At 57.1% G+C, this 26,355-nt stretch overlaps 11 protein-coding genes across 11 annotated transcripts; 4 read left to right on the top strand and 7 right to left on the bottom strand.

The window, feature by feature from the left end:
- Positions 1-290: 290 nt before the first annotated feature.
- MFIFM68171_04183 (uncharacterized protein) lies at positions 291-1,772 on the bottom strand (the record flags this gene model as incomplete). The annotated part of the gene is made up of 7 exons (XM_071059603.1): positions 291-389; positions 451-898; positions 1,022-1,033; positions 1,098-1,365; positions 1,429-1,508; positions 1,571-1,596; positions 1,683-1,772. The coding sequence occupies 7 exons, from the start codon at positions 1,770-1,772 to the stop codon at positions 291-293; spliced, it is 1,023 nt and encodes a 340-aa protein (XP_070915704.1).
- A 1,703-nt stretch (positions 1,773-3,475) lies between these two features.
- MFIFM68171_04184 (uncharacterized protein) lies at positions 3,476-5,265 on the top strand (the record flags this gene model as incomplete). The annotated part of the gene is made up of 3 exons (XM_071059604.1): positions 3,476-4,415; positions 4,546-4,667; positions 4,741-5,265. The coding sequence occupies 3 exons, from the start codon at positions 3,476-3,478 to the stop codon at positions 5,263-5,265; spliced, it is 1,587 nt and encodes a 528-aa protein (XP_070915705.1).
- A 240-nt stretch (positions 5,266-5,505) lies between these two features.
- Positions 5,506-5,781, bottom strand: MFIFM68171_04185 (uncharacterized protein; the record flags this gene model as incomplete). The annotated part of the gene is made up of 1 exon (XM_071059605.1): positions 5,506-5,781. The coding sequence occupies one exon, from the start codon at positions 5,779-5,781 to the stop codon at positions 5,506-5,508; it is 276 nt and encodes a 91-aa protein (XP_070915706.1).
- Positions 5,782-6,192: 411 nt separating this feature from the next.
- On the bottom strand, positions 6,193-8,448 carry ATG7 (Autophagy protein 7; the record flags this gene model as incomplete). Its single annotated transcript, XM_071059606.1, has 4 exons — positions 6,193-6,663; positions 6,721-8,025; positions 8,074-8,182; positions 8,249-8,448. The coding sequence occupies 4 exons, from the start codon at positions 8,446-8,448 to the stop codon at positions 6,193-6,195; spliced, it is 2,085 nt and encodes a 694-aa protein (XP_070915707.1).
- Positions 8,449-9,215: 767 nt separating this feature from the next.
- Positions 9,216-10,496, top strand: DCD1 (Deoxycytidine monophosphate (dCMP) deaminase; the record flags this gene model as incomplete). Its single annotated transcript, XM_071059607.1, has 3 exons — positions 9,216-9,237; positions 9,314-10,362; positions 10,449-10,496. 3 exons carry the CDS (start codon positions 9,216-9,218, stop codon positions 10,494-10,496), a joined length of 1,119 nt encoding a protein of 372 aa, XP_070915708.1.
- Positions 10,497-14,104: 3,608 nt separating this feature from the next.
- MFIFM68171_04188 (uncharacterized protein) lies at positions 14,105-14,981 on the bottom strand (the record flags this gene model as incomplete). Its single annotated transcript, XM_071059608.1, has 3 exons — positions 14,105-14,474; positions 14,556-14,860; positions 14,916-14,981. 3 exons carry the CDS (start codon positions 14,979-14,981, stop codon positions 14,105-14,107), a joined length of 741 nt encoding a protein of 246 aa, XP_070915709.1.
- A 1,323-nt stretch (positions 14,982-16,304) lies between these two features.
- Positions 16,305-17,227, top strand: NUO24 (NADH:ubiquinone oxidoreductase 24; the record flags this gene model as incomplete). Its single annotated transcript, XM_071059609.1, has 3 exons — positions 16,305-16,436; positions 16,500-16,790; positions 16,862-17,227. The coding sequence occupies 3 exons, from the start codon at positions 16,305-16,307 to the stop codon at positions 17,225-17,227; spliced, it is 789 nt and encodes a 262-aa protein (XP_070915710.1).
- A 323-nt stretch (positions 17,228-17,550) lies between these two features.
- MFIFM68171_04190 (uncharacterized protein) lies at positions 17,551-19,269 on the bottom strand (the record flags this gene model as incomplete). The annotated part of the gene is made up of 1 exon (XM_071059610.1): positions 17,551-19,269. The coding sequence occupies one exon, from the start codon at positions 19,267-19,269 to the stop codon at positions 17,551-17,553; it is 1,719 nt and encodes a 572-aa protein (XP_070915711.1).
- A 677-nt stretch (positions 19,270-19,946) lies between these two features.
- On the bottom strand, positions 19,947-22,355 carry MFIFM68171_04191 (uncharacterized protein; the record flags this gene model as incomplete). The annotated part of the gene is made up of 1 exon (XM_071059611.1): positions 19,947-22,355. One exon carries the CDS (start codon positions 22,353-22,355, stop codon positions 19,947-19,949), a length of 2,409 nt encoding a protein of 802 aa, XP_070915712.1.
- Positions 22,356-23,035: 680 nt separating this feature from the next.
- On the top strand, positions 23,036-23,802 carry MFIFM68171_04192 (uncharacterized protein; the record flags this gene model as incomplete). The annotated part of the gene is made up of 2 exons (XM_071059612.1): positions 23,036-23,072; positions 23,159-23,802. 2 exons carry the CDS (start codon positions 23,036-23,038, stop codon positions 23,800-23,802), a joined length of 681 nt encoding a protein of 226 aa, XP_070915713.1.
- A 370-nt stretch (positions 23,803-24,172) lies between these two features.
- On the bottom strand, positions 24,173-25,411 carry MFIFM68171_04193 (uncharacterized protein; the record flags this gene model as incomplete). Its single annotated transcript, XM_071059613.1, has 2 exons — positions 24,173-24,874; positions 24,944-25,411. The coding sequence occupies 2 exons, from the start codon at positions 25,409-25,411 to the stop codon at positions 24,173-24,175; spliced, it is 1,170 nt and encodes a 389-aa protein (XP_070915714.1).
- Positions 25,412-26,355: the final 944 nt, after the last annotated feature.

Here is a 26,355-nt window from a genome sequence, read left to right on the forward strand (position 1 = left end):
ACCCTTTCTTTCCCATCATTAGTGCCTCATCCCAAAATCTCAACAACAATCCGAACTGTTTTCCCGTCAACCTGGTGTTGCTATCACTACCCATCCCGTTCCAGAAAATAAAAAATAACCTCCAAAAATAAGGCCCTGTCAAAATCCTACCAAGACATCGCCCCCCTTCTCAAACTACTCGTCTTACTGTTTGATAATTTGCTTCGCGGGGCTCCTGGTGGGTGGTTGTGGGAGCCCGCATAGATGAATAGATGGCTGATAGACAACTTAGCGGACCCTGCTGTGACGCGCTAGACAAACTCTGGCTTCCGTCCGTAGACCACGTAGAGTTTGTGGTAGGCGTGGACCTTGCAGTCGAAAATGCTCCTCCGTACGTCCACCAGCGATACCTGGCGTAGACGGCTTGTGTTAGTGATTTGTGCTGTTTAAGCGCCTAGGAACGCGACCTGCCTCGATCTCTTCGACGGTCTTTCCCAGAAAGCGGTTGAACAAACCCAAACTAAACCCGCTTAACCCTTCTAGGAGGTTACGTTGCCAAAGCATGCCGACATACTTCAACCGGGTCTCTTTCGGCCAGGAATTGAGCGGTATCTTGAATACCGTCTCGTGCACGTCCACGAAGCCTACTTCGCACATCCAGTCTTTCAGCTGCAGTGCGATGTCCTGCCTATTTGCGAGTCGGGAAACGGCAACGAATTCCCTAGCCCACCGCAGCCAGCCATAGTCGTCCGTCATGGTGCCATCGTCACAATAGGGCAACGCAGGGATTTCTTGGCATTCGAGCCAGCCACCGGGCTGGAGGTGGTCGAAAGCTTGCTGGATAATCTGTCTCTTCATATCAGACCAGCAGCTGTTCGTGATACGCGTGTGTATGAAGTCAAAGTCGGCTGGGTAGTCCCTGCGGCGGCTGCGTTAGCTTTTCATTCTCTATCTAGGCCGTATCAAGCGGCCCGCGATGCCGTGTTTATGATGGAGGTCTCGAGGCGGGTGCTAGGGAGTTGCATATCAAGGTAGGACGTACCAGTCCTCGGCTCTGCATGGCATTGAGTTAGGCGACCGCTCCCATATTCTGGACCCCTTCCTTCTGGAACACGTACGAGTCTTCAACAAAGAATCTGACATTAGGAGGAACGAATGCCGGCTGGATAGGGGAGAGGTCCGTTCCGATGATTTGAGCTTCGGGGTACTCATCGCCCATCTCTACAGCCCAGATGCCGGTGCCCGTGGCTATGTCGAGTATTTTCCGGGGGGGATGCTGGCGGGAAAAGGGGGCAAGACAGAGACGTCCACCCATGACCATCTTCACAATCTCATACTGGTCGTCCATGCGATTATTTTCGAGGGCGTCATTAGGGAAAGGATAAGCTGCGTAACGGTCAGTGAGAGATGGTCAGGGTGGGCAAGCGGAGAATGGAACAAGAGACATACAGCCGGCCCGGTACGAATGGTACGTCCTTCCGAATTCTTCTTGGAACCTGGCGATACTCTCTGACAGCGACTGAGTGTCACTGCGAAAACAAGCACATCAGCTAGGCGGCCGTAGGGGATTACTGGAGGTTTCGGTTCATACTAGGCGTCGTAGCCGTGCGGGTTGGGCTGACAAGCATGTACGTTAGCTCGGATTCTGACAAGGACGGACAGATATCCAGGCTTAGGCGAGCGGTGAGCGGGAGAGCACTTACATCGGGCTCTATCCGGGCCGAGTCATCCAGATATGACTCAAACGTAAATTCGAAGTCATCCAATGATTGATTATCCAAGGGAAAAGACATGCTGAAGGAGTTTGGTGGTACTGTAATCTATGTGCCGTCCGTGAGACGAGATGTAGGAGACAGCGACTTCTGGATTGGAGTGTATTTGGTGCATGCGCTTGAGCGGAAGTGGACGAATGAGGGTGCAGAGGTGGGAGGGAGCACGACAAAAAGCCTTCGGCCCCAGCCAAGTGAAGAACGGGCCGGGGGCTAATATAGCTTCTGCACCACAACAAGGAGGGCGATGCGTACGTAAAGAAAATACAAGCCGGGAGCGGAGCGAGAGAAGAGAGAAGAGAGGAGAGGAGAGAGGGAGAGGAGAGAAGAAGAGTAACTAAGAAGGGCCGAGGCAAGTGACGAGCCGTGGGCGCAATTCCCTGTACCCTGTCAATGAGACGGGAGCAGACCCGGTAGCTTGGGTCAGAGGTGGTTCTTGTGCTCGGGCACTTTGTTGTATCTGTGGTTGGGACCAGAACCCTTGAACGCGGCAAGGGGAACGCGGCAGATGGGACTGGGGACTGAGGACCCAACAGTCTGGGTAGCATCCCAAAAGCAGCCGCGCCCACCGCGCCCACCGCGCCCTTGGAAAACAAAGCCAACAGCACCTACGTCAGGGATGGCTGCAACCGTCCCGCTGTGGTCGGCTAACGTATCCTCGAGAGACTCGGCTTCTCGACTTGGTGCTTGTCACGCAAGAATGGGCAACTGGCCACAAAGAACCGGCCGCAGTGGGCGACCCCCCCGGCCGGAGAAGCCACAGGAGAGATGGATCATGAGTGGCTCGCATCAATCCCGGCATGCGGGGCTAATGAGTGCTGCGGCTGCTGTTATGACAGGCAAGGTCCCGGGTCATCGGGGCGCATGCCCCTGCGAGACACGACGTGGTTCGCAATGTCTCGGCCAGTTGACTGGAAGTCCCGCGTCGACGGACGGGGGCTCGTTCCGCAAGGGACGGTGCTTCAGGACCGCCGCATCCGATCCATAGCCGTGGTCCCGCAACAGGAGAGATTTGGCGATTCGAGGCTGCCGTTTCGGGTGCTGATCAGCCCCCGGGCGGTTCAGCGGTAGGGGTTGGGTTCCGAATTAGACAGGGCCTAAACGTCCGTTTTGCACAAGCTACTATTTCCTTAACGCCCGTGCGGGCAACTTGATCGGCTGCGTTGCAAGCTTGGCGAATCGCCGGTGAGGGATCGAGATGCAAGCCACCTTCCACTAGTGTAGTGTAGGAGGCGTCATTTGCTGACGAGCGGGCAGGGTAGAGTCCACGTGCCTCTGCTAGCCATCGGAGGCTCTAGAATCTTAGTTGCACGAATGATGATCGGAGTTCCCGCGTCAAGTGAGAAAAAACGGGCCGACGGGAAGTACCGAAACCAGACCCATCGGCAGTGCTTTTGCCTGATAAATTACGGGGAACGATTTACGCCCGTACCGAGACCAGCGGGCACCTTCCTTATCAGTCCGGTATTTCCGGATTCCCATGTGTGTGTCCAAAACCTGACTTTCCGTAACCGGAGGTATTTCCTAGTGTCGGCGCGCCTGGAATCCTCCTGACCGGCCTGGCTACGTGTAATCAGTAGATGACTTTTTATGCTGCATATCTGTGCAAAACTCGGTCGGTTTCCGCTCGTTGGTTTTGTTCAGGCAAACAACGAGTGATAATTAGCCAAGAGGGGAAATAGATAAAGTGAACCACTGTAGGCAACGTGGGATCCAGCTCCAATACCATGGCGCATTCGACGTCGGGGGATGCCGGGCCCGGCACGAGCACGAACACCAAGACCGAAGCCGACTTCCTCCTCCAGGCTTACACCCGCCTCCGGCAAGCCGTCGCCGACCGCGCAGCCCCGTCCGACGGCAACGGCATCCTCCCGTCCCCCTCAACCCTCGCCACGTGCCTCTCCTCCCTCCCCTCCTCCACCTCCCCATCCTACCTCTCCCCCCTCGGCCCGTCCCCAACCCTCACCCACCTCCTCGACACCGTCCTCCCGGCCTTGAACCACCAGTCCCTCTCCCCGCGCTACCTGGGCTTCGTGACAGGCGGCGTCCTCCCCATCGCCGAGGCGGCCGACAACCTCGTCTCGGCGCTCGACCAGAACGTGTCCGTCCACTTCCCGGCCTCGGCGTCACAGCCATGGGTCCACTCGGCCAGCACGGCAGTCGAGGACGCCGCCCTGCGCATGCTCATCTCCCTCCTCCGCCTCGGCGAGGACCCTTCCGTCTGGCCGGGGCGCATCTTCACCACGGGCGCGACGGCGAGCAACATGCTCGGCCTCGCCTGCGCCCGCGAGGCCGTGCTCGCCGCCAGACTGCCCCCCAGGACCACCGTCGCCGAGGTGGGGCTGCTGGCGGCGTGCCGCGCCGCTGGCGTGACCGAGATCCAGGTGCTTACCAGCATGGCGCACTCGTCGCTGGTCAAGGCGGCCAGCGTCGTCGGGCTGGGCCATACGAGCGTGAAGGAGATGGGGGTGAGCAAAGGGGAGCCGTGGCGGCTGGATCTGGACGCTGTCGAGAGGGAGTTGGAGAGGGAGAAGGACGGGGTGGTGAGCATCATCGCCGTGAGCGCCGGCGAGATCAACACGGGGCGGTTTGCGACCAACGTGTTGGATATGCCTAAGCTGAGGAGTTTGGCGGATCGGTACGGAGCGTGGATTCACGTCGATGGGGGTGGGCATCTCTCTCTCTCTCTCTCTCTCTCTCTCTCTCTCTCTCTTTTTCCGCCCTCCCACCCCTCCTTCTTTCCTTCTCTCCGCCCTTTGTTTTCAAGCTGCGATCTGGATGTTGACGAGAGTTTTAGCCTTTGGTATCTTCGCCCGTGCCTTACCCAAGACGGACGAGTTCCTCGGCTTGCACGCACACGTCGCCGGGTTGGACTTGGCTGACAGCATCACGGCCGACGGGCACAAGCTTCTAAACGTGGTACGTGATCCTTCATAGAAACGTAGATGTGTGAATTTCTGTCCTCAACCTGACCCTGACAAAACACCTAAAGCCTTATGACAATGGCATATTCCTCTGCCGTGACGCGGCTATCCTCTCGCAGGTGTTCAGCAACCCCAACGCCGCATATCTCGCGTCCCAGGGAGACTCCACAGGTATTGTCAGCCCTCTCAACGTTGGCATTGAAAACTCTCGCCGTTTCCGCGCCCTCCCTGTGTATGCTGTGCTTCTGAGTGAAGGAAGAGACGGGATTGCCGCTATGTTGAGTCGGATGGTCCTCCTCGCGCGCGAGGTCGCTGGCTTTGTGCGCGACTCTGAGCACTACGAATGGCTGCCGAGGGAGGATGAGTCGTTGGAGAGCACGCATATCATTGTGCTATTCCGGGCCAGGAATCCAGCGCTCAACAACGTGCTGGTCGATCGGATCAATGCAACAGGGAAGATGTTTGTGAGCGGGACCAAGTGGGATGGGCAACCAGCTGCGCGTATCGCGGTTGCGAGCTGGCGGATCGATGTTGAGAGGGATGCAGCGGTCATCAAAGATGTTTTGACGTCTGTTGCTGAGGGCCATTCCTAGCGCCGTAGACTATCGCGTCGGGCGGTTGAGGCGATAATACTTAGAGCGCTAGAGAAAAGTAGAGACGGCATTGTTGAGAGGCCGAGACACTCCGCGTCTTATTGTCTGATTGAGGTGTTTTGCAGGCCGTGTATCGAGCTGGCCAGCTCAGAGGCCCTCATGCCTAGTAGGCGTCAAGCAGCGAGCGGTGGCAGGACGATGAAGCCAAACCGCTGCCGATTATTCCCCTCCATCTCCAACCTAACCAAACTTCCTCGTGCCGCCCTTGAACTTCTGTTCCTCGCCCTTCTTCCTCCCCTTCCCGATCAACTCTAAATGGCCAGCCCGTTCGCCTAGCATCTGCTCCGTCTTGGCAACTAGCCCTGCCGTGAATTTCTTCTGGATTTTGTCGGCGGTTGTCTTTGGCCGCTTAGACTTGTTGACGGCGCCCTTCTTTGCTTGCTGCTTTCCTCCCGATTTTCCGCCCTTCCCGCCCGGATTGGGCTTTGGCGTCTTCTTTACCGCACCTTGGGCCATTCTCTGGATGGAGCTGGCAAATTGACAAAAGAGTGTTGGTTGGGACTTGGATATCGTGAGAAGTCGCACCATAGAAAATAATTCTGGATTAAGGTGATAATTATGCCGCCGTTTACCGCTTTTGATAGCTTGGCATCAGATGGGGCGACCTTCTGCCGAGCAGTTGGAACAACAACGCCGAGACTGAATTTTGTAGACTTTATCGCAACCCACGTATTTGCCTAGTTCCCAACAATTCCAACACCAAGTGCGCCCATTGAAGTACCGAGACGCTAGCGGTAACTCGAAATGAAACGCAATAAAGTAACTCCAAAGCCCAGCGCTCGAGTGAAGTCCATATATCCAGATTCCAGACAGTGAATTAACCAAGCAATGCCTCCAAAACCATGACACTGCCATCTCCTGGCCCTATTATATCAACACCCCCTCCCCTTCCTCCTCCCCCGCACCCTCGTCCTCACTCCATTCCACCTCGGCAGCGGCCAACTCCGCCTTCCTCTGCACCTCGGCCAGCCCACTGAGCTCGGCAACATAATTGCGGCTATTGAGGGCCTTCTTGACGAACTCCCAGCCTTCAGACTTGTAGGCAGAGATAATCGGATTGCTGCATGCACTGCACTGCGGGTAAGACCTGCCGTGAATGACCATGTTCTGGAAAGTAGACAGGAACCCCCTGATCTGGTGGGGGACAATGCCCAGAGCGTGATCCGGCAGGTCTCGGTCATAATTCTGCCGCGATGTGGCTACCGGTGCAGGTGCATGCTGCTTCCGCGGGTGTTGCAGGACGCTGGTGAGAAGCTCAACGAGCAGCGCCGACGCGATAGCTGCCACGCCCGGACGGGTGACGGTGCACTGCTGGTCGAGGGTTTGATCCTTCATCGACTAGAGTCTGTTAGTGAGTTTATTTCACTTTAGGTCTTCCGCAATTATCCAGCTTACATTGGCTGCGACGATAACATCGTTGCAGAAGTAGCAGCCCAGGGTCTCCTCACTGCCGTCCTCTGGTGTCGCACCGTGCCGCATTACCACGTATGTGTCGAATCCCAGGGCCCCATTCATCACGATCTTGTTGGAGGCCTTGCCCATCAGAGTCGGCAGCCACCTGGACTCACGAGTGTCCATAAGGAGAAATATGGCGTCATGTGCGTCCACGAGCTCTTGGAGCTTGGTGAAATCCGCCTTTACCTTTGACTCGTCCAGGACAGGATGGCCCAGCATCGGCACGGACAAGACATGACCTTCCGCCTCTATCCCAGGATAGATTTCCTTGAGAGCTTCTGCCGCGCGAATCGCCTTGGGTTTCCCCCCGTTGAGACAGTCGTCAAACTCGAACAATGGCTGCCGCACGGGATTAGAAAATGATACCGTGCCGTAATCGACAAAGGTAATCTTTCGCACGCCCCATCCCATCAAGTTTCTGGAGACGTAGCTCCCTAGTGTCCCTGCGCCGAGCAGCAAACACTTGGTGCTCTTGATCGTATCTAAATCGAGGTTGGGTGCTAACCGCCACTTCATCAGCTTCAGGTTTAGGTCGACAGCTTGGTCAGCTAGCCGTGCGGGATCCATATATTCCGCCAGGTTAGCAACCCGGGCTCTCAGTTTGCCATTGGAATCTCTCGCCCACCCCGTTACGTTAGGCATCTTTGCTGGCTCTGTATTTGCGGCCGGATCCACTGACAGCGGGAGAATTATGCTTCGGGCCTCATGCCTCCTCGCCTGTGTGTCACGGTAACAAAGGATCTTGACTTTGTCCATGCGGTATCGCTGTCTAATCAAAACCAAGAGATTACGGAGCGGCCAGGATGCAGAATCCGGGTAGTTGGAGGGATCCACGAACGCGACGTACTGGTCGGCTTCGTCGACGCCGTTAAAGAAACCCGTCTCGAAATCTCTAAGGGAGCCGATATCCCATCGATACCCTATTTCCAGGGCCGTTTCGCCAATCGGGGTCCTAGAGGTTGCGTCCTCACCGCGGACCTTCTTGGCAAGAAAGAAGCCGTGTTCTTTCTCGTTGCTGACGACGTATCGCCATGTCCCTACCGCCTCGACGAGGGCTGTGCTCTCCTTCGAGTCCAAGCGTCCAATCTCCCCAGTTCGCTTCCAGGGAGGGTCTGAGTGAAGCGCAGGAAAGGCGAACCAATAGGTGAACCGATACTTCTTCAGATCTGCAAACGAGAGGATGGCAAACGACGACAGAAGCGACGGTACAGAATAGATTGTGCCGTCTTGGATAGCCTCCCAAATCTGCCAAGTGTCAGAAAGGAGCGTAACGCCGAAGGTGTAAGTACGTACCTGTCGACCAGCATCCGTAATCATGGCGTTCTTGTCAATGTTCTTGAACTCTTCAATGGTGTTGACGTTCTTGATGTAGCCCTTTGCCCGGCTCATCCCGGCGGGCACGCTTCTCTGCTCGTTAGACACTGCATCCGGCCAGATATCTGAACGCTCCTAGAATAGAAGAACTCACTCTTTGCTTGTGAGTGCGTTCCCGAGAATCTGCATCTTAGTGCTAGACTCTGGGTCGGCTTGCGGAAGAGGCTCATACAAGCCCAGCACCGGGCGAGCCGAATCGTCGAGCTTGTCATGATCCAGCTTCGATGAGAATAGAGCGGAATAGAACGGCAGCTCTATCTCCGAGGAGAACGGCACGAACTTGAGTGCGGCCATCGGGGGCGGCTTTGGATTCGTGTATGGATTTACGACTGGCCTAGTGAGAGATATCGATTATTGGGGAGAATGATGGTGAGCGAGAATAGGCTGAAGCGTAAGAGTCCGGCCTATGAGTCAAGGCGAGAGCCCACGAGATACACCGGGGCCTGGCGGTGCGTTGGGAGGGTGGACAGAGAGTCACAAAGTGTGGGCTCTTAAAAGATACACCTTCGACGGGTGCTTGATTTCGAGACAATACTGGGTCCTATATGGATACAAAGCAGCGGCTACGGCCGATGATGGGGACCCGAGTCCTTATGTCGGGTCGAACAAAAAGAATGGTCAGCTGCGGCGTGTCCGTTGTCTTTGGCTGCTGACCCTCGGATCACGGGGAAGGAGTTGTCCTCGGTGTTTCCAGGTTTCTAAGCAAGGCAGACGGATGGTGGGGGAGGTTCTCGGCTTCTCTGCCCCGCTCTCAACGGTCACAAACGGACAGGCATCAGCTGCAAGGCGCCCCGCCGGCTAATCTCCGGGTACCTGTGCAAAGCTCAAGACTTGGTACCCGAACGCGTAAATTGGCTCCAGGGACGCGTCGGTCGACCCGCCAGGGGCAAGCCACCAGCAAGACCCCGCCTCTGCCCAACCAGAAGAGGGGGAATGTGTGGAAAGCTGGACGGCCCGAAGAATATTTCATATTTATCCATTCTAGATGCAGGTTTACATGCAAGCATTCCTGTGGTTCTGACTTGCGGCACATTGAACCAAACCGAGGGACTGACCTGAACATGTTTATCGGCATCTGTGGCAGTAACTTTCCCTGTTTCCGTGTCTCACCCTCCCGCTTCTTCTCCGGAAACACCCCTATTGACTTGGCAACAACTAGGTATCTGCGCGGGCAAACGCACCATCGCCCGCTACCTGGTCGAACACCATGGCTTCACCCAGCTTTACTTGGATTCCCGTTCGCGTGGCACAGCAGATAACGCTGTGGACGGGCCGGCGTCGAGCAACAGCAGCCTGAGCAGCCACCACCAAGTGTTCTCTACTCCTGGCGAACTCCTCGACTTCATCACCAAGCGCTGGCAAGATAGATGGGTTACCACCGACATACCGGACGAGGACGTCCTTGACATGTACATGCGGCGACCCTTCTTCTTGCTGATCAGTGTGGACGCGCCGTTGACGGTCCGATGGCAACGCTTCCAGGCACGGCAGAATCACCAGCGCACCCCACCAGCGGCAGTAACAGCAGCTATCACAACAGGCTCTGAGACCCCTTCCACACCCATCGTCGCCGCCAATATCGATATCAACAAGACCATCACCACGCTCGACTCCTTCGTCGCCCTCTCGGACTCGCAGCTCTACGACCCGGTAGCCGGCCTCAACCCGCTCATGTCGCGCGCCACCGTCCGGCTCCTCAACACGTCGTCGGACCTCGCGCACCTCTACGCCAACCTGGGCAAGCTCGACCTCCTCAATCCGGACCGCCTCCGCCCGTCGTGGGACTCGTACTTCATGGCCCTCGCCTCGCTCGCCGCGCAGCGGAGCAACTGCATGAAGCGCCGCGTGGGGTGCGTCGTGGTGCGCGACAAGCGCGTCGTCAGCACGGGCTACAACGGCACGCCGCGCGGGATGCGCAACTGCGGCGACGGAGGGTGCGGCCGGTGCAACGCCGCCCAGGGCTCGGGCCACGGCCTGGCCACCTGCCTGTGCATCCACGCCGAGGAGAACGCGCTGCTCGAGGCCGGCAGGGAGAGGGTCCGCGAGGGCGCCGTGCTGTACTGCGATACGTGCCCGTGTCTGACGTGCAGCATCAAGATCGTGCAGGTGGGCATCAGCGAGGTGGTGTACAGTCAGGGGTACAGTATGGACGGGGAGACGGCGGCGGTGTTTAGGGAGGCCGGGGTGAGGTTGAGGCAGTTTGTCCCGGTGAGTGCTCTCTTCTATCCATTTCCGGGGGTTTGCTTTCTGCTGTACTGCCGTGTGTTACTGACCTTGGACGATACCGAGGGTAGCCTGCGAATGGTTTGATCCATCTCGAAAAGCCCGATTTGTACAGGTAAAAAAGTATCGGACACCAATCCGCGGTCGTATAGGCTGCGCGGCTGAGGCACGCTCGGTGGCTCTTCATGTGAGAGAATTCCCACGTCGTCGTTGCGTATGACATACGATCTCCTGCGGACCACTGCTTTGTATTGCGTTGTTCATGAGGTCGGCAACAGCAATCCAGAGCCCAGGGGCACCGGTAGCTTTCTTGACTGGATTTCCAGGCACACTCCGGATGACATGATATGAAGCAATGATCACGCATTCGCCTGTCGAGGTTGTCAGCAACCGTCTCGTAAGAATATAGCTACAGTCCCGCAAGAGGCCACATTATTATACTCCGCAGCATTATCCTCCCAATGTAGGTCTTCAATCCATCGGAGTTCTAACCCAACATCGTATTTCAGCTCCGGCACGGGCGGGGCACTCAGAAATCGGAGATGCAGGAACAGAAAGCTTGTTGTACCCGCCCCAAATATGACCCCTTGACAAGTCAGTGGACACACAGTGGCGCTCCGAGTTCCTTAGTGGAAATATCGGCGGGTCGGCTGCTAACGATTGGAGCCGGTGCGTGATTCATGTCACGGTGTGAACATAGGAAATTAACAGCGAGCTGCACGGCTTCGGCAGAGCCCTAGCTCCGTTTACTATCTCACCGGGACAACCGGCCGCAGTGAGAAACCTTGACCACAATTTCGTGGGGACAGTCGAGAATGGTTGACGGTAAGAGGTATCAATTGGTATTAAGATGGAAAAAAAAATATAGTAAAGGGATATGGGCTACCAGGTCTCCCGGGCTATTTCCGCCCATATGGTGAGACATAGCGCGCCATTTGAACAAAACCTGATCAGAGCCGAAGGTTACTCAAGTCTGGCGGATAGATTCGATGTCGATCGACAAAGCAGCTCCTCCGTTCCCATCCTGGCTCCCTTCCACGGTCCTTGACCGCCCAGCCCTGTCCAGGTGTGCAAGAAACCGGATACCTGAGGGAGCAGATGGGCCATGCAGCCGCTGTTGCGGTGCGCTGCGGGACAAGGTTTGTAGGGTATCGTTGCAAACCGACCAATCCATCCGGATAACAGCCGCCTCTCCCGCTTCCGACTCCCCGTCTTCGCCGGGACTCCTCCCGCCGAGCAGGCCAGGATACCCTTCAAACGCCTCGTTCAAATCCCCTCCGCCATCAACGAGTCATTACTTCATTCTTCATCCACGTCCTATCCGTCTACCGCCATCCCCCCACTCGCCGAAAACGTAGACGGCCGAAAAGCAAGTCTGTTTAGACGACCTGTTGACGCTTTTCCCTGCGGGCAGCAAGCTTCTTGTGGATGAAGAGTGCTATGAGGCCAACAGCGACAATGAAGACGATGCAGAAGACGACAATGACACCGGGTTCCTCGGAAGCCCAGTTCCGTTTGGCGAGGTGGGCGAAGGTGTCGCGGGCGACAACGGCGGTGGTGATTGCAGGCATTTTCGGATATTAAGTTTTATACTGCGAATTGAGAGAGTTAGCCGCTGCGTTGGAATTCGCAACCACACCGAGTCCGGGTTGGCGGGGTTCCTTGTGCCGCACGGGCGTGATTTGTTTTCCGAGGAGCTTGTAAGGTCCAGCGTTTGGCTTTGCTCGATGAGCTTCGGCTTACACGAATGCAGGCCGGTGGCAGTCTTGGCATCCGTCATGCAGCCGAACGCTGGACCCTGCGCTGAGAGCTCCGAAAAGCCCTCAAAAGTGGTCGGAGAGAAACAGCTTCTGGGATGGCGCGTGCAACCGGCCAATTGACCCTGGGAAACTGCTTACCGTTTGGTTCTTGTTGACTAGGGTGTAGGCGGAGAGGAGAAGGCGTGCAGAGGCCGAGGGTCCTTCTCGTAGCGCTTGAGAGAGGTGGTCAGGACCCAACTTAAATGTTCTGGGGGTTCGCGAGGACGACTGAACAACACAAGACGCGACTGATATTCAAGGATGACGAGCCAGGCGGGGGATTAAAAGTGTGGCAGTCTCCTATCGAACGAATATATCAAGTGAGGTTGGGGGAAGGGAAGGGAAGGGAGGAGAGACGGAAATCGCGGGTGGGAAGAGGGCAAACAAAATAACGCCGGATGGATCAACCGGCAGAAACAAGAAAGCTTGGCCATCGGAGGCACGGAGGTATGGGTACTGGGTTAGCGGCAGGGCTTTCGTCCACTGCGCGAATTTCCAATCCGACCGCCCAATGCCGCCGCAACAACCCAGGTGCGGAGAAGGCTCGGCAAGGATCCCATGGGGAACCGAGAAACCGCTCCGTGGGAAAGCGGACACGACTCGCGCCTCTGCACGCTACGACTTGCATGGAAGCTCCATAAGCTGCTGCATCCGCGGGACGGGAATCACCGATAGAAGCACCCACTGAGCAGGAACTCGAGGTGCGCGGCATATTGGGCCTGTTTGCCCGGCTCTCTGGAGTTGGTGACAGTTCCTGTCAACTGCGAGCCACAGCTTTGGGGTTAGAGCCGGCGATCCATTGGAATTGGCAGGGAAAAGCGGGGAGGGGAGGTTCTCTGGTGGCTAGGGCCCCAAGGCGGGGCCAACGTGTCCGTGCTCAATGCCTGTGAGATCACCGTCGCTAAAACCCAATGGAAGCCGATTTTTGATAGACCAGCTCTCGCGCTTCGCGCTTGGGCTTATCATCGCGTCTATCCGCCGGCGCTGTGCGGCGTCGATAGAATACCAAAAACCGTCCTGTTGTTAGGGGCACTTCATATGTCGAAATGCCTCGCGACTATGCGCTTTTCAATCACCTGAGCGACCCCGCTGAGACCAGCAAGGGACCAAAATTAACGGCGCAAACGGTTATCGAGCCGCCTGATACCGAGGATCTGGAGATGTGCGCAGGTACATTCGGCTCACTAAGTGTTCTTGTACACGGCAACCGGCCTCCTCCATGTTCTGGGAATAATCGCCCCTTGCCTGCATCTTCTTGCGAGCTCACACACCTGATTTCCATGATATCTCCGTGGCCGTCCTCCAATTTCTGCATGCCGGCTTTCCGAAATCCATGAGTGTGGAGCCCGCCATTCCGCCCGGGCCCGAGAGGAGCCGAAGCACTGGTGAGTGGGACGAGTCATCCAGTTCCGTACTAATGTCTCACGATTCCGGGGAGAACCCTAACCCCAACAGACTCGAACGATGGGCGATAGTAACAATAAAGAGGAAAACGAGGGGGAAAAAAAAGGGGGGGTGTTAAGAACAAGCGCTATATAGTGATATTTAGAGTTAGCCTATCTCCCTTTAGAGAGGTAATTCAGCAAGCACGAAATAGCTGTTGACAATACCATTAGAACAATGGACTGAAATCCTTTGAAGATGCTCCTCTTCCGAAGTTCGAGCCGAGAAGGCACTCTCCTTTTTGTATTTAATGTCAATGCTATCCGATCCCACAGAGCACTACAAGTTTGCAAATGTGTACTCATCGCATACATGTTCTGGCCGGAAGCTCATTCGGTGGGTTCTCCTCATGGGCATCCAAGCCGCGTAATAGACTACAACCATATCTCCAGCCCTATACCTCCCACCCTATATCTCCCAGAGGGCACAGATCTCTGCTGACCAACGACTGGACGACGCCGTCTGATAAGGAAAGATGATCATGTTCAGCACGTGATCGGCGCGGGTCCAGGAACACTATACGGCTTCCCGTCCATGTCAGGCTGTCCCCTCAGCCCATAAATGTTGACCTGGATGCCCGGGTCGTTGGACCTGTACAGGCCTGGGATGCTGACGGTCTGCGACGGCGTGAAGGAGCCAGAGCCAGAGACGTTGATCTGGGCGCACGAGTGATAGAACTGTGCCTGGCCGGGTCTATTCGCGGAATGTAGAGCCAGGACCTCAACGCGCAGGAGATAGTGGCCCGGGGCGATGCATTGGGGCAGGTTGAAGTAAACCCAACCGTTGTTGCTAATCATGTTGTCAACACCCCATTTTCGGCTGTTGGTATCGAACCCGTCCTGCCAGATCTTGAACCTGTCGAGCTGGTTAGTATTCTAGTCAGGCCAACCCTCTGCGACCTTCTAGCAGCAGGAAGCCGGTTCGTCAATCACATACCACTTCAGACCGTTCAGGCTCGCCGTTGCGGCATTATCTACCTTGGCCAGGTAGGCCATCACGGGGCCCTTGTGCGATGGCGCGATCGGGTTGTCCGGGTCACCGGCGAACTGAGCGCCTCCAATAACATGCTGCCACCACGTGCCGATCCTATCACCAGCCTTAACGTTGATGACAGTCTGTGACTTGTGCCCCGGTTGGCCGCAAATCATATTCTGGCTATTGACATCCTGCACCGGGTTGTTGTTGTTTGGGGCCCGGAGGCCGGTGAGTGAACCTTGGTCCTGGCCGTTGACAGAGACTTTCTGCAGTCTATGTTAGTCGTCGCCGCCCCTGGGGAGATTCGGCGAGGCAATATACCTGGAAGATGGTATGCCCCTCGACTGAGAGGGCACAAGCCAGGAGCGAAACCAGAGAGATCTTCATGGTGGCCTGTCGTCAAGATGGCGTTGCAGAGGACCGGATTGCCGTGATGCAATACAATACAAGCGAACCATGCCTACCTGAAGACCTGGTTGAGTATTTATAGGCAGCCAGATCCCGGTCGTCGGGCAGTTGGGGAAAGGGGAGGGAACAACGGCACCCGGGCATCAACCCCCCTTGGATACGCCTGTTCGTCCGAGAAAGGCACCGAGTCCCTAAGTCCCGGACAAGCTAAAACCGGCAGGTATATTGTGGATGACGGCATCCCTGATCCTGTGAGCCCATTGTGACAAATCGGCAGGGCACGCTCAAAGGTGCCGAAGGTGGCTTGCAGGCCCGGTAGTCAGGCATGGCGGGGCCCCGGACTACCAGAAAGAAAGCAATATATTCAGATAAACTGGCGTTTATATTGCGCCCGGGTTCTGCGCTCTGGGTTGGACAGCAGGAAGCGCTGGCACTCGCCAGCGTCAATGCCGCTGCCGTCCCCAGCTGTCACTTTAGGCAGTATCCCGCGTTGTCCCCGTGGGTAGGGGCGGGTGACTTGGGCTCCGAATCAGGGCAAGACGGAGGGTTTCCCATTTGAGCCGGGCGACGAATGAAGCCGCTAAGTACTGATGTCGATCTGATGTTTAATTCTCATGCAGCGCCACGGAGCAGATCAATGGGTCGCCGTCCGGTGTGGACGCCCAACGCTCGGAGCCCTAACCGAGCAGCCCTTTGGAAGGATGCGATTGATGGAAGATAAGCGAAAGAGACATCGCAGAACCCGGAACTGAGAAGCCATGCATGACACCCTGAGTCGTCTCAAATAAGAGGGCATTTCGGAAAGCGCTTTCCGATTAGATTCACAAGATAGAGGCAGCCTGACCCACAGAAATCACGCTCCGCGGCGAAAGAGCTACAAAGCTCGAAGGTCAGTAAATGAGCAGCAACGTGTATGTCTGTTGCTCTTTGGTTTTTCTGGGTGTCACGAGAGAGATGGTTAGACAGGGAATTGTCGTGACTTAAACCTCGACTCGTGCAAAGAAAAGAAAAAGGGAGCAAGCCACCTGATTTATGTGGCTAGACGATATTCCGAAGATGAGGATGCAGAAAAGCGGCCGTGGCTGATGGCTTTGTCGGATAAGAGTCGGATAAACACATAAACAGCCCAGCAAAGCCAAATTCCCGGCCAATCAATTTGCGTCATTTGTCAGAGCTCCAGAGCAAGGTGGTACGTGCTGAACATCAATCCGCGAACGAAACGACCTCAACGACGCCCAGTTCGGCAAGCAATTGCGACATCGCAACCAATTGACTCGGCCATTGCTCTACAAACCTGCAGCCATGGCGAGCAAGCTGACCCCGTTCCTCATGCGGACAGCCATCCGGTCGACGAGCCGGGCGTCACGGCCACTCATCCCCCAGACCCGCGCATTCTCCATCTCGGCGAGGAAACAGAGCGACACTCTCATGGTGGTGAGTTGTTCTGGCCGTGGACGACATGGAGACGCACCATTGACACGAGATATCCTGGAATAGCACCGCAACACACCCGACAACAACCCCGAGATTCCGTTCAAGTTCACCGAGCAGAACGAGGCCATTATCACCGAGATTCTCAAGCGCTACCCTCCGCAGTACAAGAAGGCGGCCGTGATGCCGCTGCTCGACCTCGGCCAGCGGCAACACGGCTTCACCAGCATTAGCGTCATGAACGAGGTGGCGCGGATCCTTGAGATGCCCCCCATGCGCGTCTACGAGGTGGCGTCCTTCTACACCATGTACAACCGGACGCCCGTGGGCAAGTTCCACGTCCAGGCCTGCACAACGGTACCGTTTTCTCTTTTACCGGTTTTCTGTATCGTCGATTTTGGGTTGGGGGGGGGCTAATTCGTGCATAGACGCCCTGCCAGCTCGGCGGCTGTGGGAGCGACGCTATTGTGAAGGCGATCAAGGAACATCTGGGCATCGGGCAGGGCGAGACGACGCCCGACGGACTCTTTACCTTCATCGAGGTCGAGTGCCTGGGCGCCTGCGTCAACGCGCCCATGGTGCAGATCAACGACGACTACTACGAGGATCTGACACCCGAGACCATGAAGTCGCTGCTGACAGCGCTGAAGGAGGGCGTAACAGATGCGAGCAAGGCTGACAAGGTGCCGAAGCCGGGCCCACTGAGTGGGAGACAAACGTGCGAGAACAGTGCCGGCATCACCAGTTTGACGAGCGAGCCGTGGGGCATTGAGAAAACGAGGGAAGACCTGTAGACTAACGATATAGTAGGGAGGCGGCCTTTAGAGATGGTGATGTACAAAACAAAAGGGGAAGTCTCTTGTGTATTGTGCTCAACGACGGGGCTGACTTGAAGGCGCAAATCAAAACATGATATTTAGACGGGCCGAATGTCACTAATATTAGGCCCACGCATACAAGCTTGCTGCTCTCTGCCCTGGGTTTTTCTCGCCAATTTCATTTCCAACCACCAAATCAATAACTCCCGCGCGCCGCGTCTCCATATTAACCAACACAGTTCTTCCACCAAACATACTCATCATAGGCCGTAACCGGTTTAGAATTTGGGTGCAGCTGATCAACCCAACCTGAAAATCCAGCCGTCGCCGAGCCGCTGGTTCCCCTCAGCCAACCCGCCCCAGACCACTATCCCGTTCTCCTCCAACTCCCCCATGGTCGCCGTCGCAACCCACCCCCTCGCCCCGGGTCCGTCAATCGAAGCGTCGTCCTCGTCGTCATACGGCTCAGTCTGAACCTTGGTCCACTTCCCCTCCCCGCTTTTCCGCCCAACCACCGAGAACACGGTATCGGCCACGCTCGCAGGGGACATGCCCTGGGCGGGGACCTGGAAAACCCAAACATCGTCCCAGAACTTGCCAGCCGCTGCGTGGCCGGCCCCAGAGGCCTCCCTTTCGCCAAACATGAGCACGAGGTACTCTCTCCCGCCGCCGACCGTGACGGCCTCGAAGCCCGCAACGCTCCGGTTCCCGGGCCACTCCTCGGGGTGGCCGCCGTCCAGCGGCTTCTCCGCCTCGTCCACCTCCTTGTACCCCACATCCTCCCTGCCCTGCATCAGGCTCTGCCACTGGCCGCGGGCGCAGAGAACGACTTCCCCGGCGGAGAACTCATCGTCGAAGCTGTCCACGCCGAGCTCCAGAAAGTCGAGCTGCCCGCCCTCCTGGTTGGTCCCGTTGAACCCGCCGAACCGGTACAGCCGGCTGCGGCTCAGCGCCAGCGCGGCGGCGCCGCGCGGGGACCCGGGGGCGTCGGGCAGGCGCTGCCACACGCGCGAGCGCACGTCGAACGCCCACACGTCCGAGGCGCGCTCGCCGGCGCCCGAGAGGCACCCGCCGTGGATGATGAGCGTGCCGTAGCCGTCCGAGTCAGCATCGGTTGCACGCTCGGCGAGCACGCCCACGATCGGCCGCTGCGGCGTGCCGAGGTCGTCGGCGTCGGGGCCTCCGAGGGCCCAGTCGCGCCACGAGTCGGCGCGGCCTCGGCTGGTGCTGTGGCGGTGCTGATGATGGGCGGGAGCTTTGTTGAAGGTGTCTGGTTTGGGGGTGGCCACGGCGGAGTGGTAGCTCCGGGGCGGCGGGACCGAGATGGCGGCGCCTGAGGCTGGGGGCGCCGGGTCGAGGAAGGACCAGAGGTGAGTCCGCGTGTCGAAGACCCACACTCGGCCGCCTTCGTCGAGAGCCGCCATGTCCGGCCCGCCGCGGCCGCCGAAGAGGAAGATGCGGTGGCCGATCACGGCGGTGGCATGTCCGACGCGCGGGGCGGGGACGTCGGGCAGGCCAGGGTTTGAGGCGGAGGAAATGCCTTTGCCCTTGTCCATGCCAGGGCCAGGTGAGGGGGTGGTGAGAGAGACGTCGGAGAGGTGTCGACCGTGTGCACCCTCCTCACCTGTCTCTGTGATTTCCTCTTCCTCGGCCGCAACATCGGGCGTCGGCTCACCCTCCCCAATAGTCGGGATGGCGGGCTTCTTGGTCGGAGCAGAAGACTTCGCCGGCTTGGCTTTGATTGCGTAGTAGTCTGCCGGTGCACCGCTCGAGGGCAGTGTGACGACGTGCATATCATTATCGACAGGTTCGCGCGGGTTAATCTCACCGCCAAAAATGTAGACGGTTCCCGCGACAATGTTTGTCGAGTGCGACGACCGTGGCAGTGGCGGGACCTGGATCTTCTCCCAGGTTCCTTTCATCCTGTTAGCGCCCGGGCTTCCCAACGACGGGAGAGCATGCGGCAGCGAGTTGAACAACTCCGTCGTGCGGCGCTTAAGGAGCTTGAACGAATCCATGTTAAGAGGTTTTACGCTCGGGTATGTTGGGTTCTGGCTGTCGGAAGGATTGTTTGGAGAGTGAGTGTGTGTGTGAGAGAGAGAGAGGGCTGAGAAGGTGATGGCCTGATCGGAAGGCTGCAGCTTTTGTTGTTTCTGCCCCGCAATTGTCTAGCTATTCGACTCGCAAGCACAAGACGCCTCAATTCGAGTCTGATAAAACTAGAGGAGAGGTACTATGAATGCGAGTCCTCGCGATATTTATCTTGAATGCTAGTGATGCGCTTGGCAGGGCTGTGTAGAGAGGCAGGGCAACCCGTGCGCGAATCCTCCTGGTCCTTTCAGCGTGTTGCGTCACCAAGTGGGGTAGCTTCCGAAGCTCTCAGGTACAAGTACAGTACAGTACAACTCCAGGCCGAACCATGACTGGCTCGGATCAAGCTGTCCATCTGCACCTCGTTTTCTTCAAGCATGTGGGCACATGCACTTCGTACCTGCGTGCTTAACAATGCCCTGGCTATAGATGTGGCCATGTTTCTCTCCGCTAGTCCACCACGATTCTGTGCAACCATTCCCCATTTGCTAGAAGCAATAGCCCGCCCAAGTTGACCAAAGAAACCAGAACTCCGCCCCGAGATACCCATAACCCACGTGATGTCCTCATGAAGTCCATAATGCTATACCCTACGCCCACTACCTCAGACCAAGGTGAACGCCGAACTCGTGCCCTCAAATGCCTCTATCTTGCCCCCCAAGCCCTTTGCATCGCCATAATACCGGATCCGATACACGCCACGCTCTGCCCACTCCTCCGTCTCCCACACAATCTCAACCTCGCTCGTGCCCAAAATCTCACCCGTCCTCCGCCAGTGGTACACCAGCGACCAGTCGCCGTCATCCCTCACCTGTGTCCACGTGTCTTGTTTCCCGTTTAGCAGGTGTAGCCTCTCTACCGCTGCAAACGTCCCCTCCAGCCGCAGGTTATTCCTCGGGTTGGCCCCGACAAAGACAATATTCACCTTTTGCCCCCTACGGTAGACCCTCTTCACGTCCACAAGCACGTCCCCAAAGCGTTTGAACGGCGGGCTCCCGTCCCACACTACGGGCGTGATGAATGAAAGTGACTGGTTAGAATTGTCAGGCGGGAATAGTCCCGTGGCTTCGTGCGACGGTGGAGAAGCGGCGTTCGCGCCTAGGTAGTGCAGGAACGAGAGCGTCACGTTGATGTATGCTGCGAGTGTGTGCGGACCATACAGCGTAGAGGCGCCTTCATAGCGCTGGATCGAGTATTCCTCCTCCGTGGTGATGTAGTGCGTGTAGCTGTTTGCCGGTCCGCCAAGTACGACGACTGGTGGAGTTGACGCGGCTGGGGAAGTCTCGTGCTGGAATAGGGCGGCTGAGGCATCCGCCACGGCCTCCTTCCACCGTCGTCCGGCCATGGTGCTGGCCTCGCCTGGGCTGACGATAATAACCAGCTGGCCGACACGGAATACCTGTACATCAACAATGTTGGGCGTCCATTGATACGGCTTGTTCATCTCTCCGACGTCCAGAAGAATGGGCTTGGGGCTGTGGCATGCTCGTTGCTCGGGGGACGCATCCTTCAGGAAGCGCGAGACGACCCGCCAGACGGGCGAGGTAGTGTTTTCGTTGCCCGAGTGTTGGGTGAAGTCGAATGCCCCTGGGCCATCCGAAGTCCCAGCAGCGAAAGAATACCCGAGTGCAGCTGAGCACGTGCGAGCATCAGAGCCGTTAGGTAGGAGAAATGAGAAGCCGGACATGTTGTGGAAGGTGTGGAAGGACTTGACCGATGGACCTCGGACAGGTATCGGGTTTTGCCAGAGCCGATCGTAAAGTGTCCGGGCAGCCTCAAACTGACGCCTCCCAATCTCGAAGCATGAACTTGCCCCGTTGTCTTCGACCCTAAAGAACGGGCCTCGGGCGTGGCACTGCTGGGATCTGCCGTCCGCGCAGGTGCTGTTTTCAAAGCTGCACATTTGTCCTGAGCCATCCTCACACCATGCCCCGAGGACGTTTGGGCTAGTGTCCCCGACGTTGGCCTGCGAGAACCCAGCTACAAAGTTCTCGGCTGCTGTAGGCTCGCCGTGGGTGCTCTTTTCGAATAGGTAGGCCGCGACCCCTTTGTTGTCCCCAGCAATAAGAGTGTTGTTCCCCAATAGCGAGGTTCCATGGGTAGGGAACCACGTCAAGACACCGATGTTCTTGCCGTCTGAAGCACGTTGGAACCTGAGCAGCGTCAAGTCTTTCTCGACGGAGCCGTCGTCTTCGGAGCTGACGTTGTATTTGGCACGTTCCTCCTCCGGGTTGGCGAGGTATGCAAATAAGCTGCGATTGATGTTGGCGCCATGGACCTTGGTGGTGCCGACACTCAAGTATCCCGGTTGTAGAGTCTCGTGAGCGCGCCGGATAGAGAGAATGGCGCCATCAACAATCGCGCGGTATCCTTGGAGGTCAAACCCCTTGCTGGTGATTTGTGGGAGCAGGTAGTTGAGCCAACCGGCTGGCCCAGCATGCGAATGAGTGCCGGTCACAGCAACGTTGTGGTGGCTGTAGACCGCGTAGGAAGGGCCTAATTCTTTGAGGCCGTTGATGATACCGTACCGAATGGCTGTGTCTCCCGATTGCGTGTCCAACACTAAGTAGACGAATCTCTCCTCGGGGCGATCGAAACTCCCGACAATGAAGGCTCGCGAATAGAGACGCTGGCGCAGCCCGGTGCCGACTTGCTTCGGGTCTGCGTAACCCATCAGGTTGATTTCGACCACGGGCCCCGTTATGTCGGCTTTCCCAACTCCGATCAGATAGCGCTCCCCGAGAGGAGAGGACCCTTTGGGGTGTCCCGCTGCATTGAGCCAAGGAATCGTCCATCGCGCCAGGCCCTCAGGGAGGAATGAGCTCAGCATCAAAGCAGCGAGGAGAACCAAGGCCAAAAACGAACAAAGATAGCCACTGAATTGACGATAGGGTATCCTTCTGTCGGAAACCCCTCCACAGGTCGTTTTTTGACACCGTCCCATATCCGCACATGTTTTAGAATTCAGGCACTGATGCCCCTGCGAAGAGCCTCTATCGTCCTTAACGTCCATCACGGAGTCGAGTTGGCAGCTCCGTCGCAATGGCGTTCTCGGTCGCGGAGTGCTGTGTAATGGATTGTGCACGATAGTCTTCACCTCGGCATATTTGAGCACGACTGGCGCTGTTGCAATGTTCACGAGGCACCGTTTGCGGCAGTTGTGATGCTGAAACCGGAGTCACCAACGATGGCGGCGTGGCAATGGCCTTGGCAACCGTCATTGTTTATGGAAACCGCCCGATTTGACAGAGGGTGATAGTGCCACCCCGCTGCCAAGCACTCTCGTCTTCAAGGTGTCGGCCTTGGGAATGAACATTGGAGCATCAGAAGCTTTTCTTCAACGGGATATGCTCCCTATTCTGGAAGCCCTTGGTTCTGCTGTCTCATTATTCCAAGTTTGCTATGCAACCCGTTCTCATCAGCTGGTCCGGAGACAGATGCCATCCAAAATCCAGAATCTTAGTATAGAACCACGCTAGGGGGTGGGTTTCCCCGCAGTGGAGTCTGAAATTTCCAGCTGCGCGTCGCCTGCATCGACATTTCCAATCAGTTCGTTTTGAACTATACTAGTTCTTGACAAACAGCTTATCAACAACCCGAGATATTTGTCGCAAAAAGCAGGCCTTGAAGCGACCCAGAACTGCTCGGATATTTCAATCAAAGCGATAACTCAACGGACCAACGGCGGTCACCATGCCCTCCATCACCACGGTCCACGAGTCCCTCCCATGTAACCCCCCATTCTCTTTCTCTGCCCCCCCCATCTTATCTCTCACCCACATCTCCACAAATAACCTAACCACCACCATTAATCAGACATCGACCCGGAGCCAACACCCTCCGAACGCGCCGCCGCAGAAGCCCTCATAGCCGCCGAGCGCGCCCTCGTCCCAGACGACCCTCACCACGCCCTCCTGCCGCCGGCGCCGCGGACAGAATCCGAATCCCCATTCCTGACCCCGCTCCTCAGATCCGAACTCGCCCGCCTCTCTTCCGCCTCGGACCCTTCGCAATCCAAACTCGCCGCGCTCGACCTGTCGCGGTACGAAGCGCTGGACCCGCCGACGCCCGAGGCCCTGTCCGCCCTGTCCCCCTCGGAAGCCTCCCAGCTGCTGCAGCAATCCCTCGCCCGCGCCTACGCCTCGCAGGCCTACGTCTCGTCGCGCCGCACGCACCTCGCCCTGCTTGACAGCTACGGCAAGAACGCCTGGCTGGTGGGCAACTACCACCTCGAGGGGGAGCTGAAGGCGCTCGAGGCCGAGCTGGCCGAGACGAGACGCGCCATCGACGTGCTCACACTGCAGCGCAAGGACGCGCAAGACCAGGCGGGGCCCGAGATTACGGGGCTGGAGGCGACCTGGAAGCGAGGGGTCGGGAGGGTGCTCGAGACCGAGGCTGCTGCCGAGGGGTTGAGGAGAGAGATATTGGAGCTTAGGAGGAGGATGGCGGCAGAGGAGTGAAGACAACGCTGGGTGGGTGGAAGGTAATACTAGGAAAAGCTGCATGTCCGGCACAGCGTCAGTTGGCAGAAAGCATTACAGGTGTTTATTTCCTGGACCACGGTTTCACACCGGCATCATAGCATAATGGCAGATGGATGCTACTGTACCCTGTTACTGATACATCTTCCAGCTATCCGATGGCAGTCAGTCAGGGATTTGCCTTCGTTGAAACGAAGGTGCAAGATGCCTAAACGCCGTTCTGACCCCGAGACTGTGACTGTGCCTCATCTTCCTCGCTCTGTCTGTGCCTTGCTACTATCAGCGGTGATTTGTGCCGTCAGCTCTCAGCCCTGCCATATCTGCTAAATCAATCGTCTTAGCCCCTCCCTCAAGAAACCTGCAACGGGTCCATCTCCTCCACGCCAGACTTGACACCCACATACTTGGTTCTTCTCATGATGCCTTCGACCGGACCGAGCAGCCGTTGGAAGGCGGACTTGCCGAGCGTCGCGACTTTGACCTCCGTCTCGCTGACGACGCTGGCCGCACGTGGCGCATCGTTAAGCAAGGCGAGCTCGCCAAAGAAGTCGCCCTTCTTATAGTGTTTTACAGGCGTTTCGTTGCCCGCTCTATAGGCAACCGCCTCGCCCGACTCGAGCAAGAAGAAGGAATGGCCCGGGTCGCCCTCGCGAATAATCGTGTGGCCGGCGGGGAACTTTTGGCTCTCCAGAGCGTCGGCAATCTTGGACCTCTCATACGGAGTCAGGCTCGACAGGAGAGGCACTTCCTCGAGGAAGCCCTCGTACATGCGGCGGCGGGCAAACGTCGACTCCATCAGAATTCGGCGGAAGGTTAAGCGATCGAGAGCCCATAACGTGCACTGTGGCTCGGCCGAGATGACGGTGGCAGCCCGAGGGGCGTTGTACATCAGGGCGAGCTCTCCAAACGACCCGCCAGCCTCAATCGTACCGACTTTCTGCCCCATTCCGTCCGGCCCTGGCTGCAACGAGCCGCTCGCGTTGACATAAACCTCGAAGCTGCCCTTCTCGACAATGTAGAAGAAGTCGCCGGCATCTCCTTGCGTAATCACCTGGGCCCGAGTTAGAAGACATCCCTCTACTTTCTACGGCCGGAAGTAGCCGCTGGTGCCGACACTGACCTTGATCCCTTTGGTGGGGATCGGTTTTTCTACCAACGCTCCTAGGATCTGAGCACTCTGTTCCTCGTCCAGGTGGCTAAATAAAAAATTGCCGCTGATGGCCTTTTTGAGGCGCTCCAACTGCTCCGGCGACTTGGGGTGTACAGGCGGCGACCAGTTATCGTACGTGTCAGCAACCGGCTTGAGCGATTCGGCTGACACCGAGGTGCGGCGGGCAAAGTTATACTGGGCAGGATAGCCTTCCGGGTTTGGCGGGCTTCGCAGACCGGACGTCTGGGAATCAGACGGAGCGTCAGATGCGAATGGCCCGCGGAAGGTGCTGGCCGACGTGACCCCGAAATTGGGCGTTGTTGGCGAAGCAACGGTGTCGTTCTCATCCTCCTCGGTGATAGCAGCTGTATCAAGTCTGGCCGAGCCAAAGGGGTTCGCGTTCGCCCCAAAGGGGCTGGTGAAGCCAGTGCTGGACATGTTTCGATGGATTGCCTCGAGAACCGCTGATATTCATCCACCGAGTATGGCTCCCCAGACCAAGCTCTGGCAGTTCCGTAACTCTTGCGGGTTGTATCTTCTCGCTGGAGGCAGAGATCCGATTTTATGTATTTGCGGGCGGTGAGGGGAGACCAGAACCAAAGAGGTCGATTGCTGGCTTGAAACGGGGCTCTTAAATCCCTGAAGCCTGAGACGCTTGTTAGGACACAGTTCAAACTGCACAATTCATAGCGTGGGCTAGTCCCGGGGTGGCCGAACGGCAGAAGGGATATTCAAGACAAGTGGCTGGGTGCAATACGGGGACCTGCAGCTTCGGCGGGAAGTTGCTTTTGCAATGGTGAATTCAGTGACACCTAGCACCAGACGTCGAATGTACATGAACGCTTTCGTCATAGACAGAAAAGTTTTTGATGGAAGGCGAAGGGGGGATTGAGACAGAAAACGTAGAACTCAGCAATGAAGAAACGATCGAGACTTACTCTGCCTTGCCGCCTAAGAGGCCGGGGTGGGTATACAAAGACGTGGGCTAGCCGATAGGCAGCTGCGTCAACAAGCTCCCAAACGGCGATGATAGTCCAAGCCAAAGATGCTCCGGATACCGTATGAGAGGGGGAAGAAGACCCCGTCGGTAGGAAAACGACACCAATGCGTGCGTGGTAAAGAGGAGCAGCAAGTTCGGAACCAATGAAGGGAGGCCAAAAAGATCGACTCGCAGGGCGCGCAGTTTGTGGACAAGGAATAAAGGCTGAGACAGGACGGGTCCGGTACAGGGGTGGGGGGAGGATTTTGAGATGCGGCTGCAGTGCACTGTTCTGTTTGCAATGAGCACCCACAGGGACCGATGACGGGTGCGACAGCCCAAAAAAAAACAACCAGATGCGATGCGGCGGGACGATGAAAGGAGAAGCGGGAAGCGAGGCAGG

The sequence above is a fragment of the Madurella fahalii genome (assembly GCF_045866475.1).
Source record: "Madurella fahalii IFM 68171 DNA, scaffold_2, whole genome shotgun sequence".
Classification (NCBI taxonomy): domain Eukaryota; kingdom Fungi; phylum Ascomycota; class Sordariomycetes; order Sordariales; genus Madurella; species Madurella fahalii.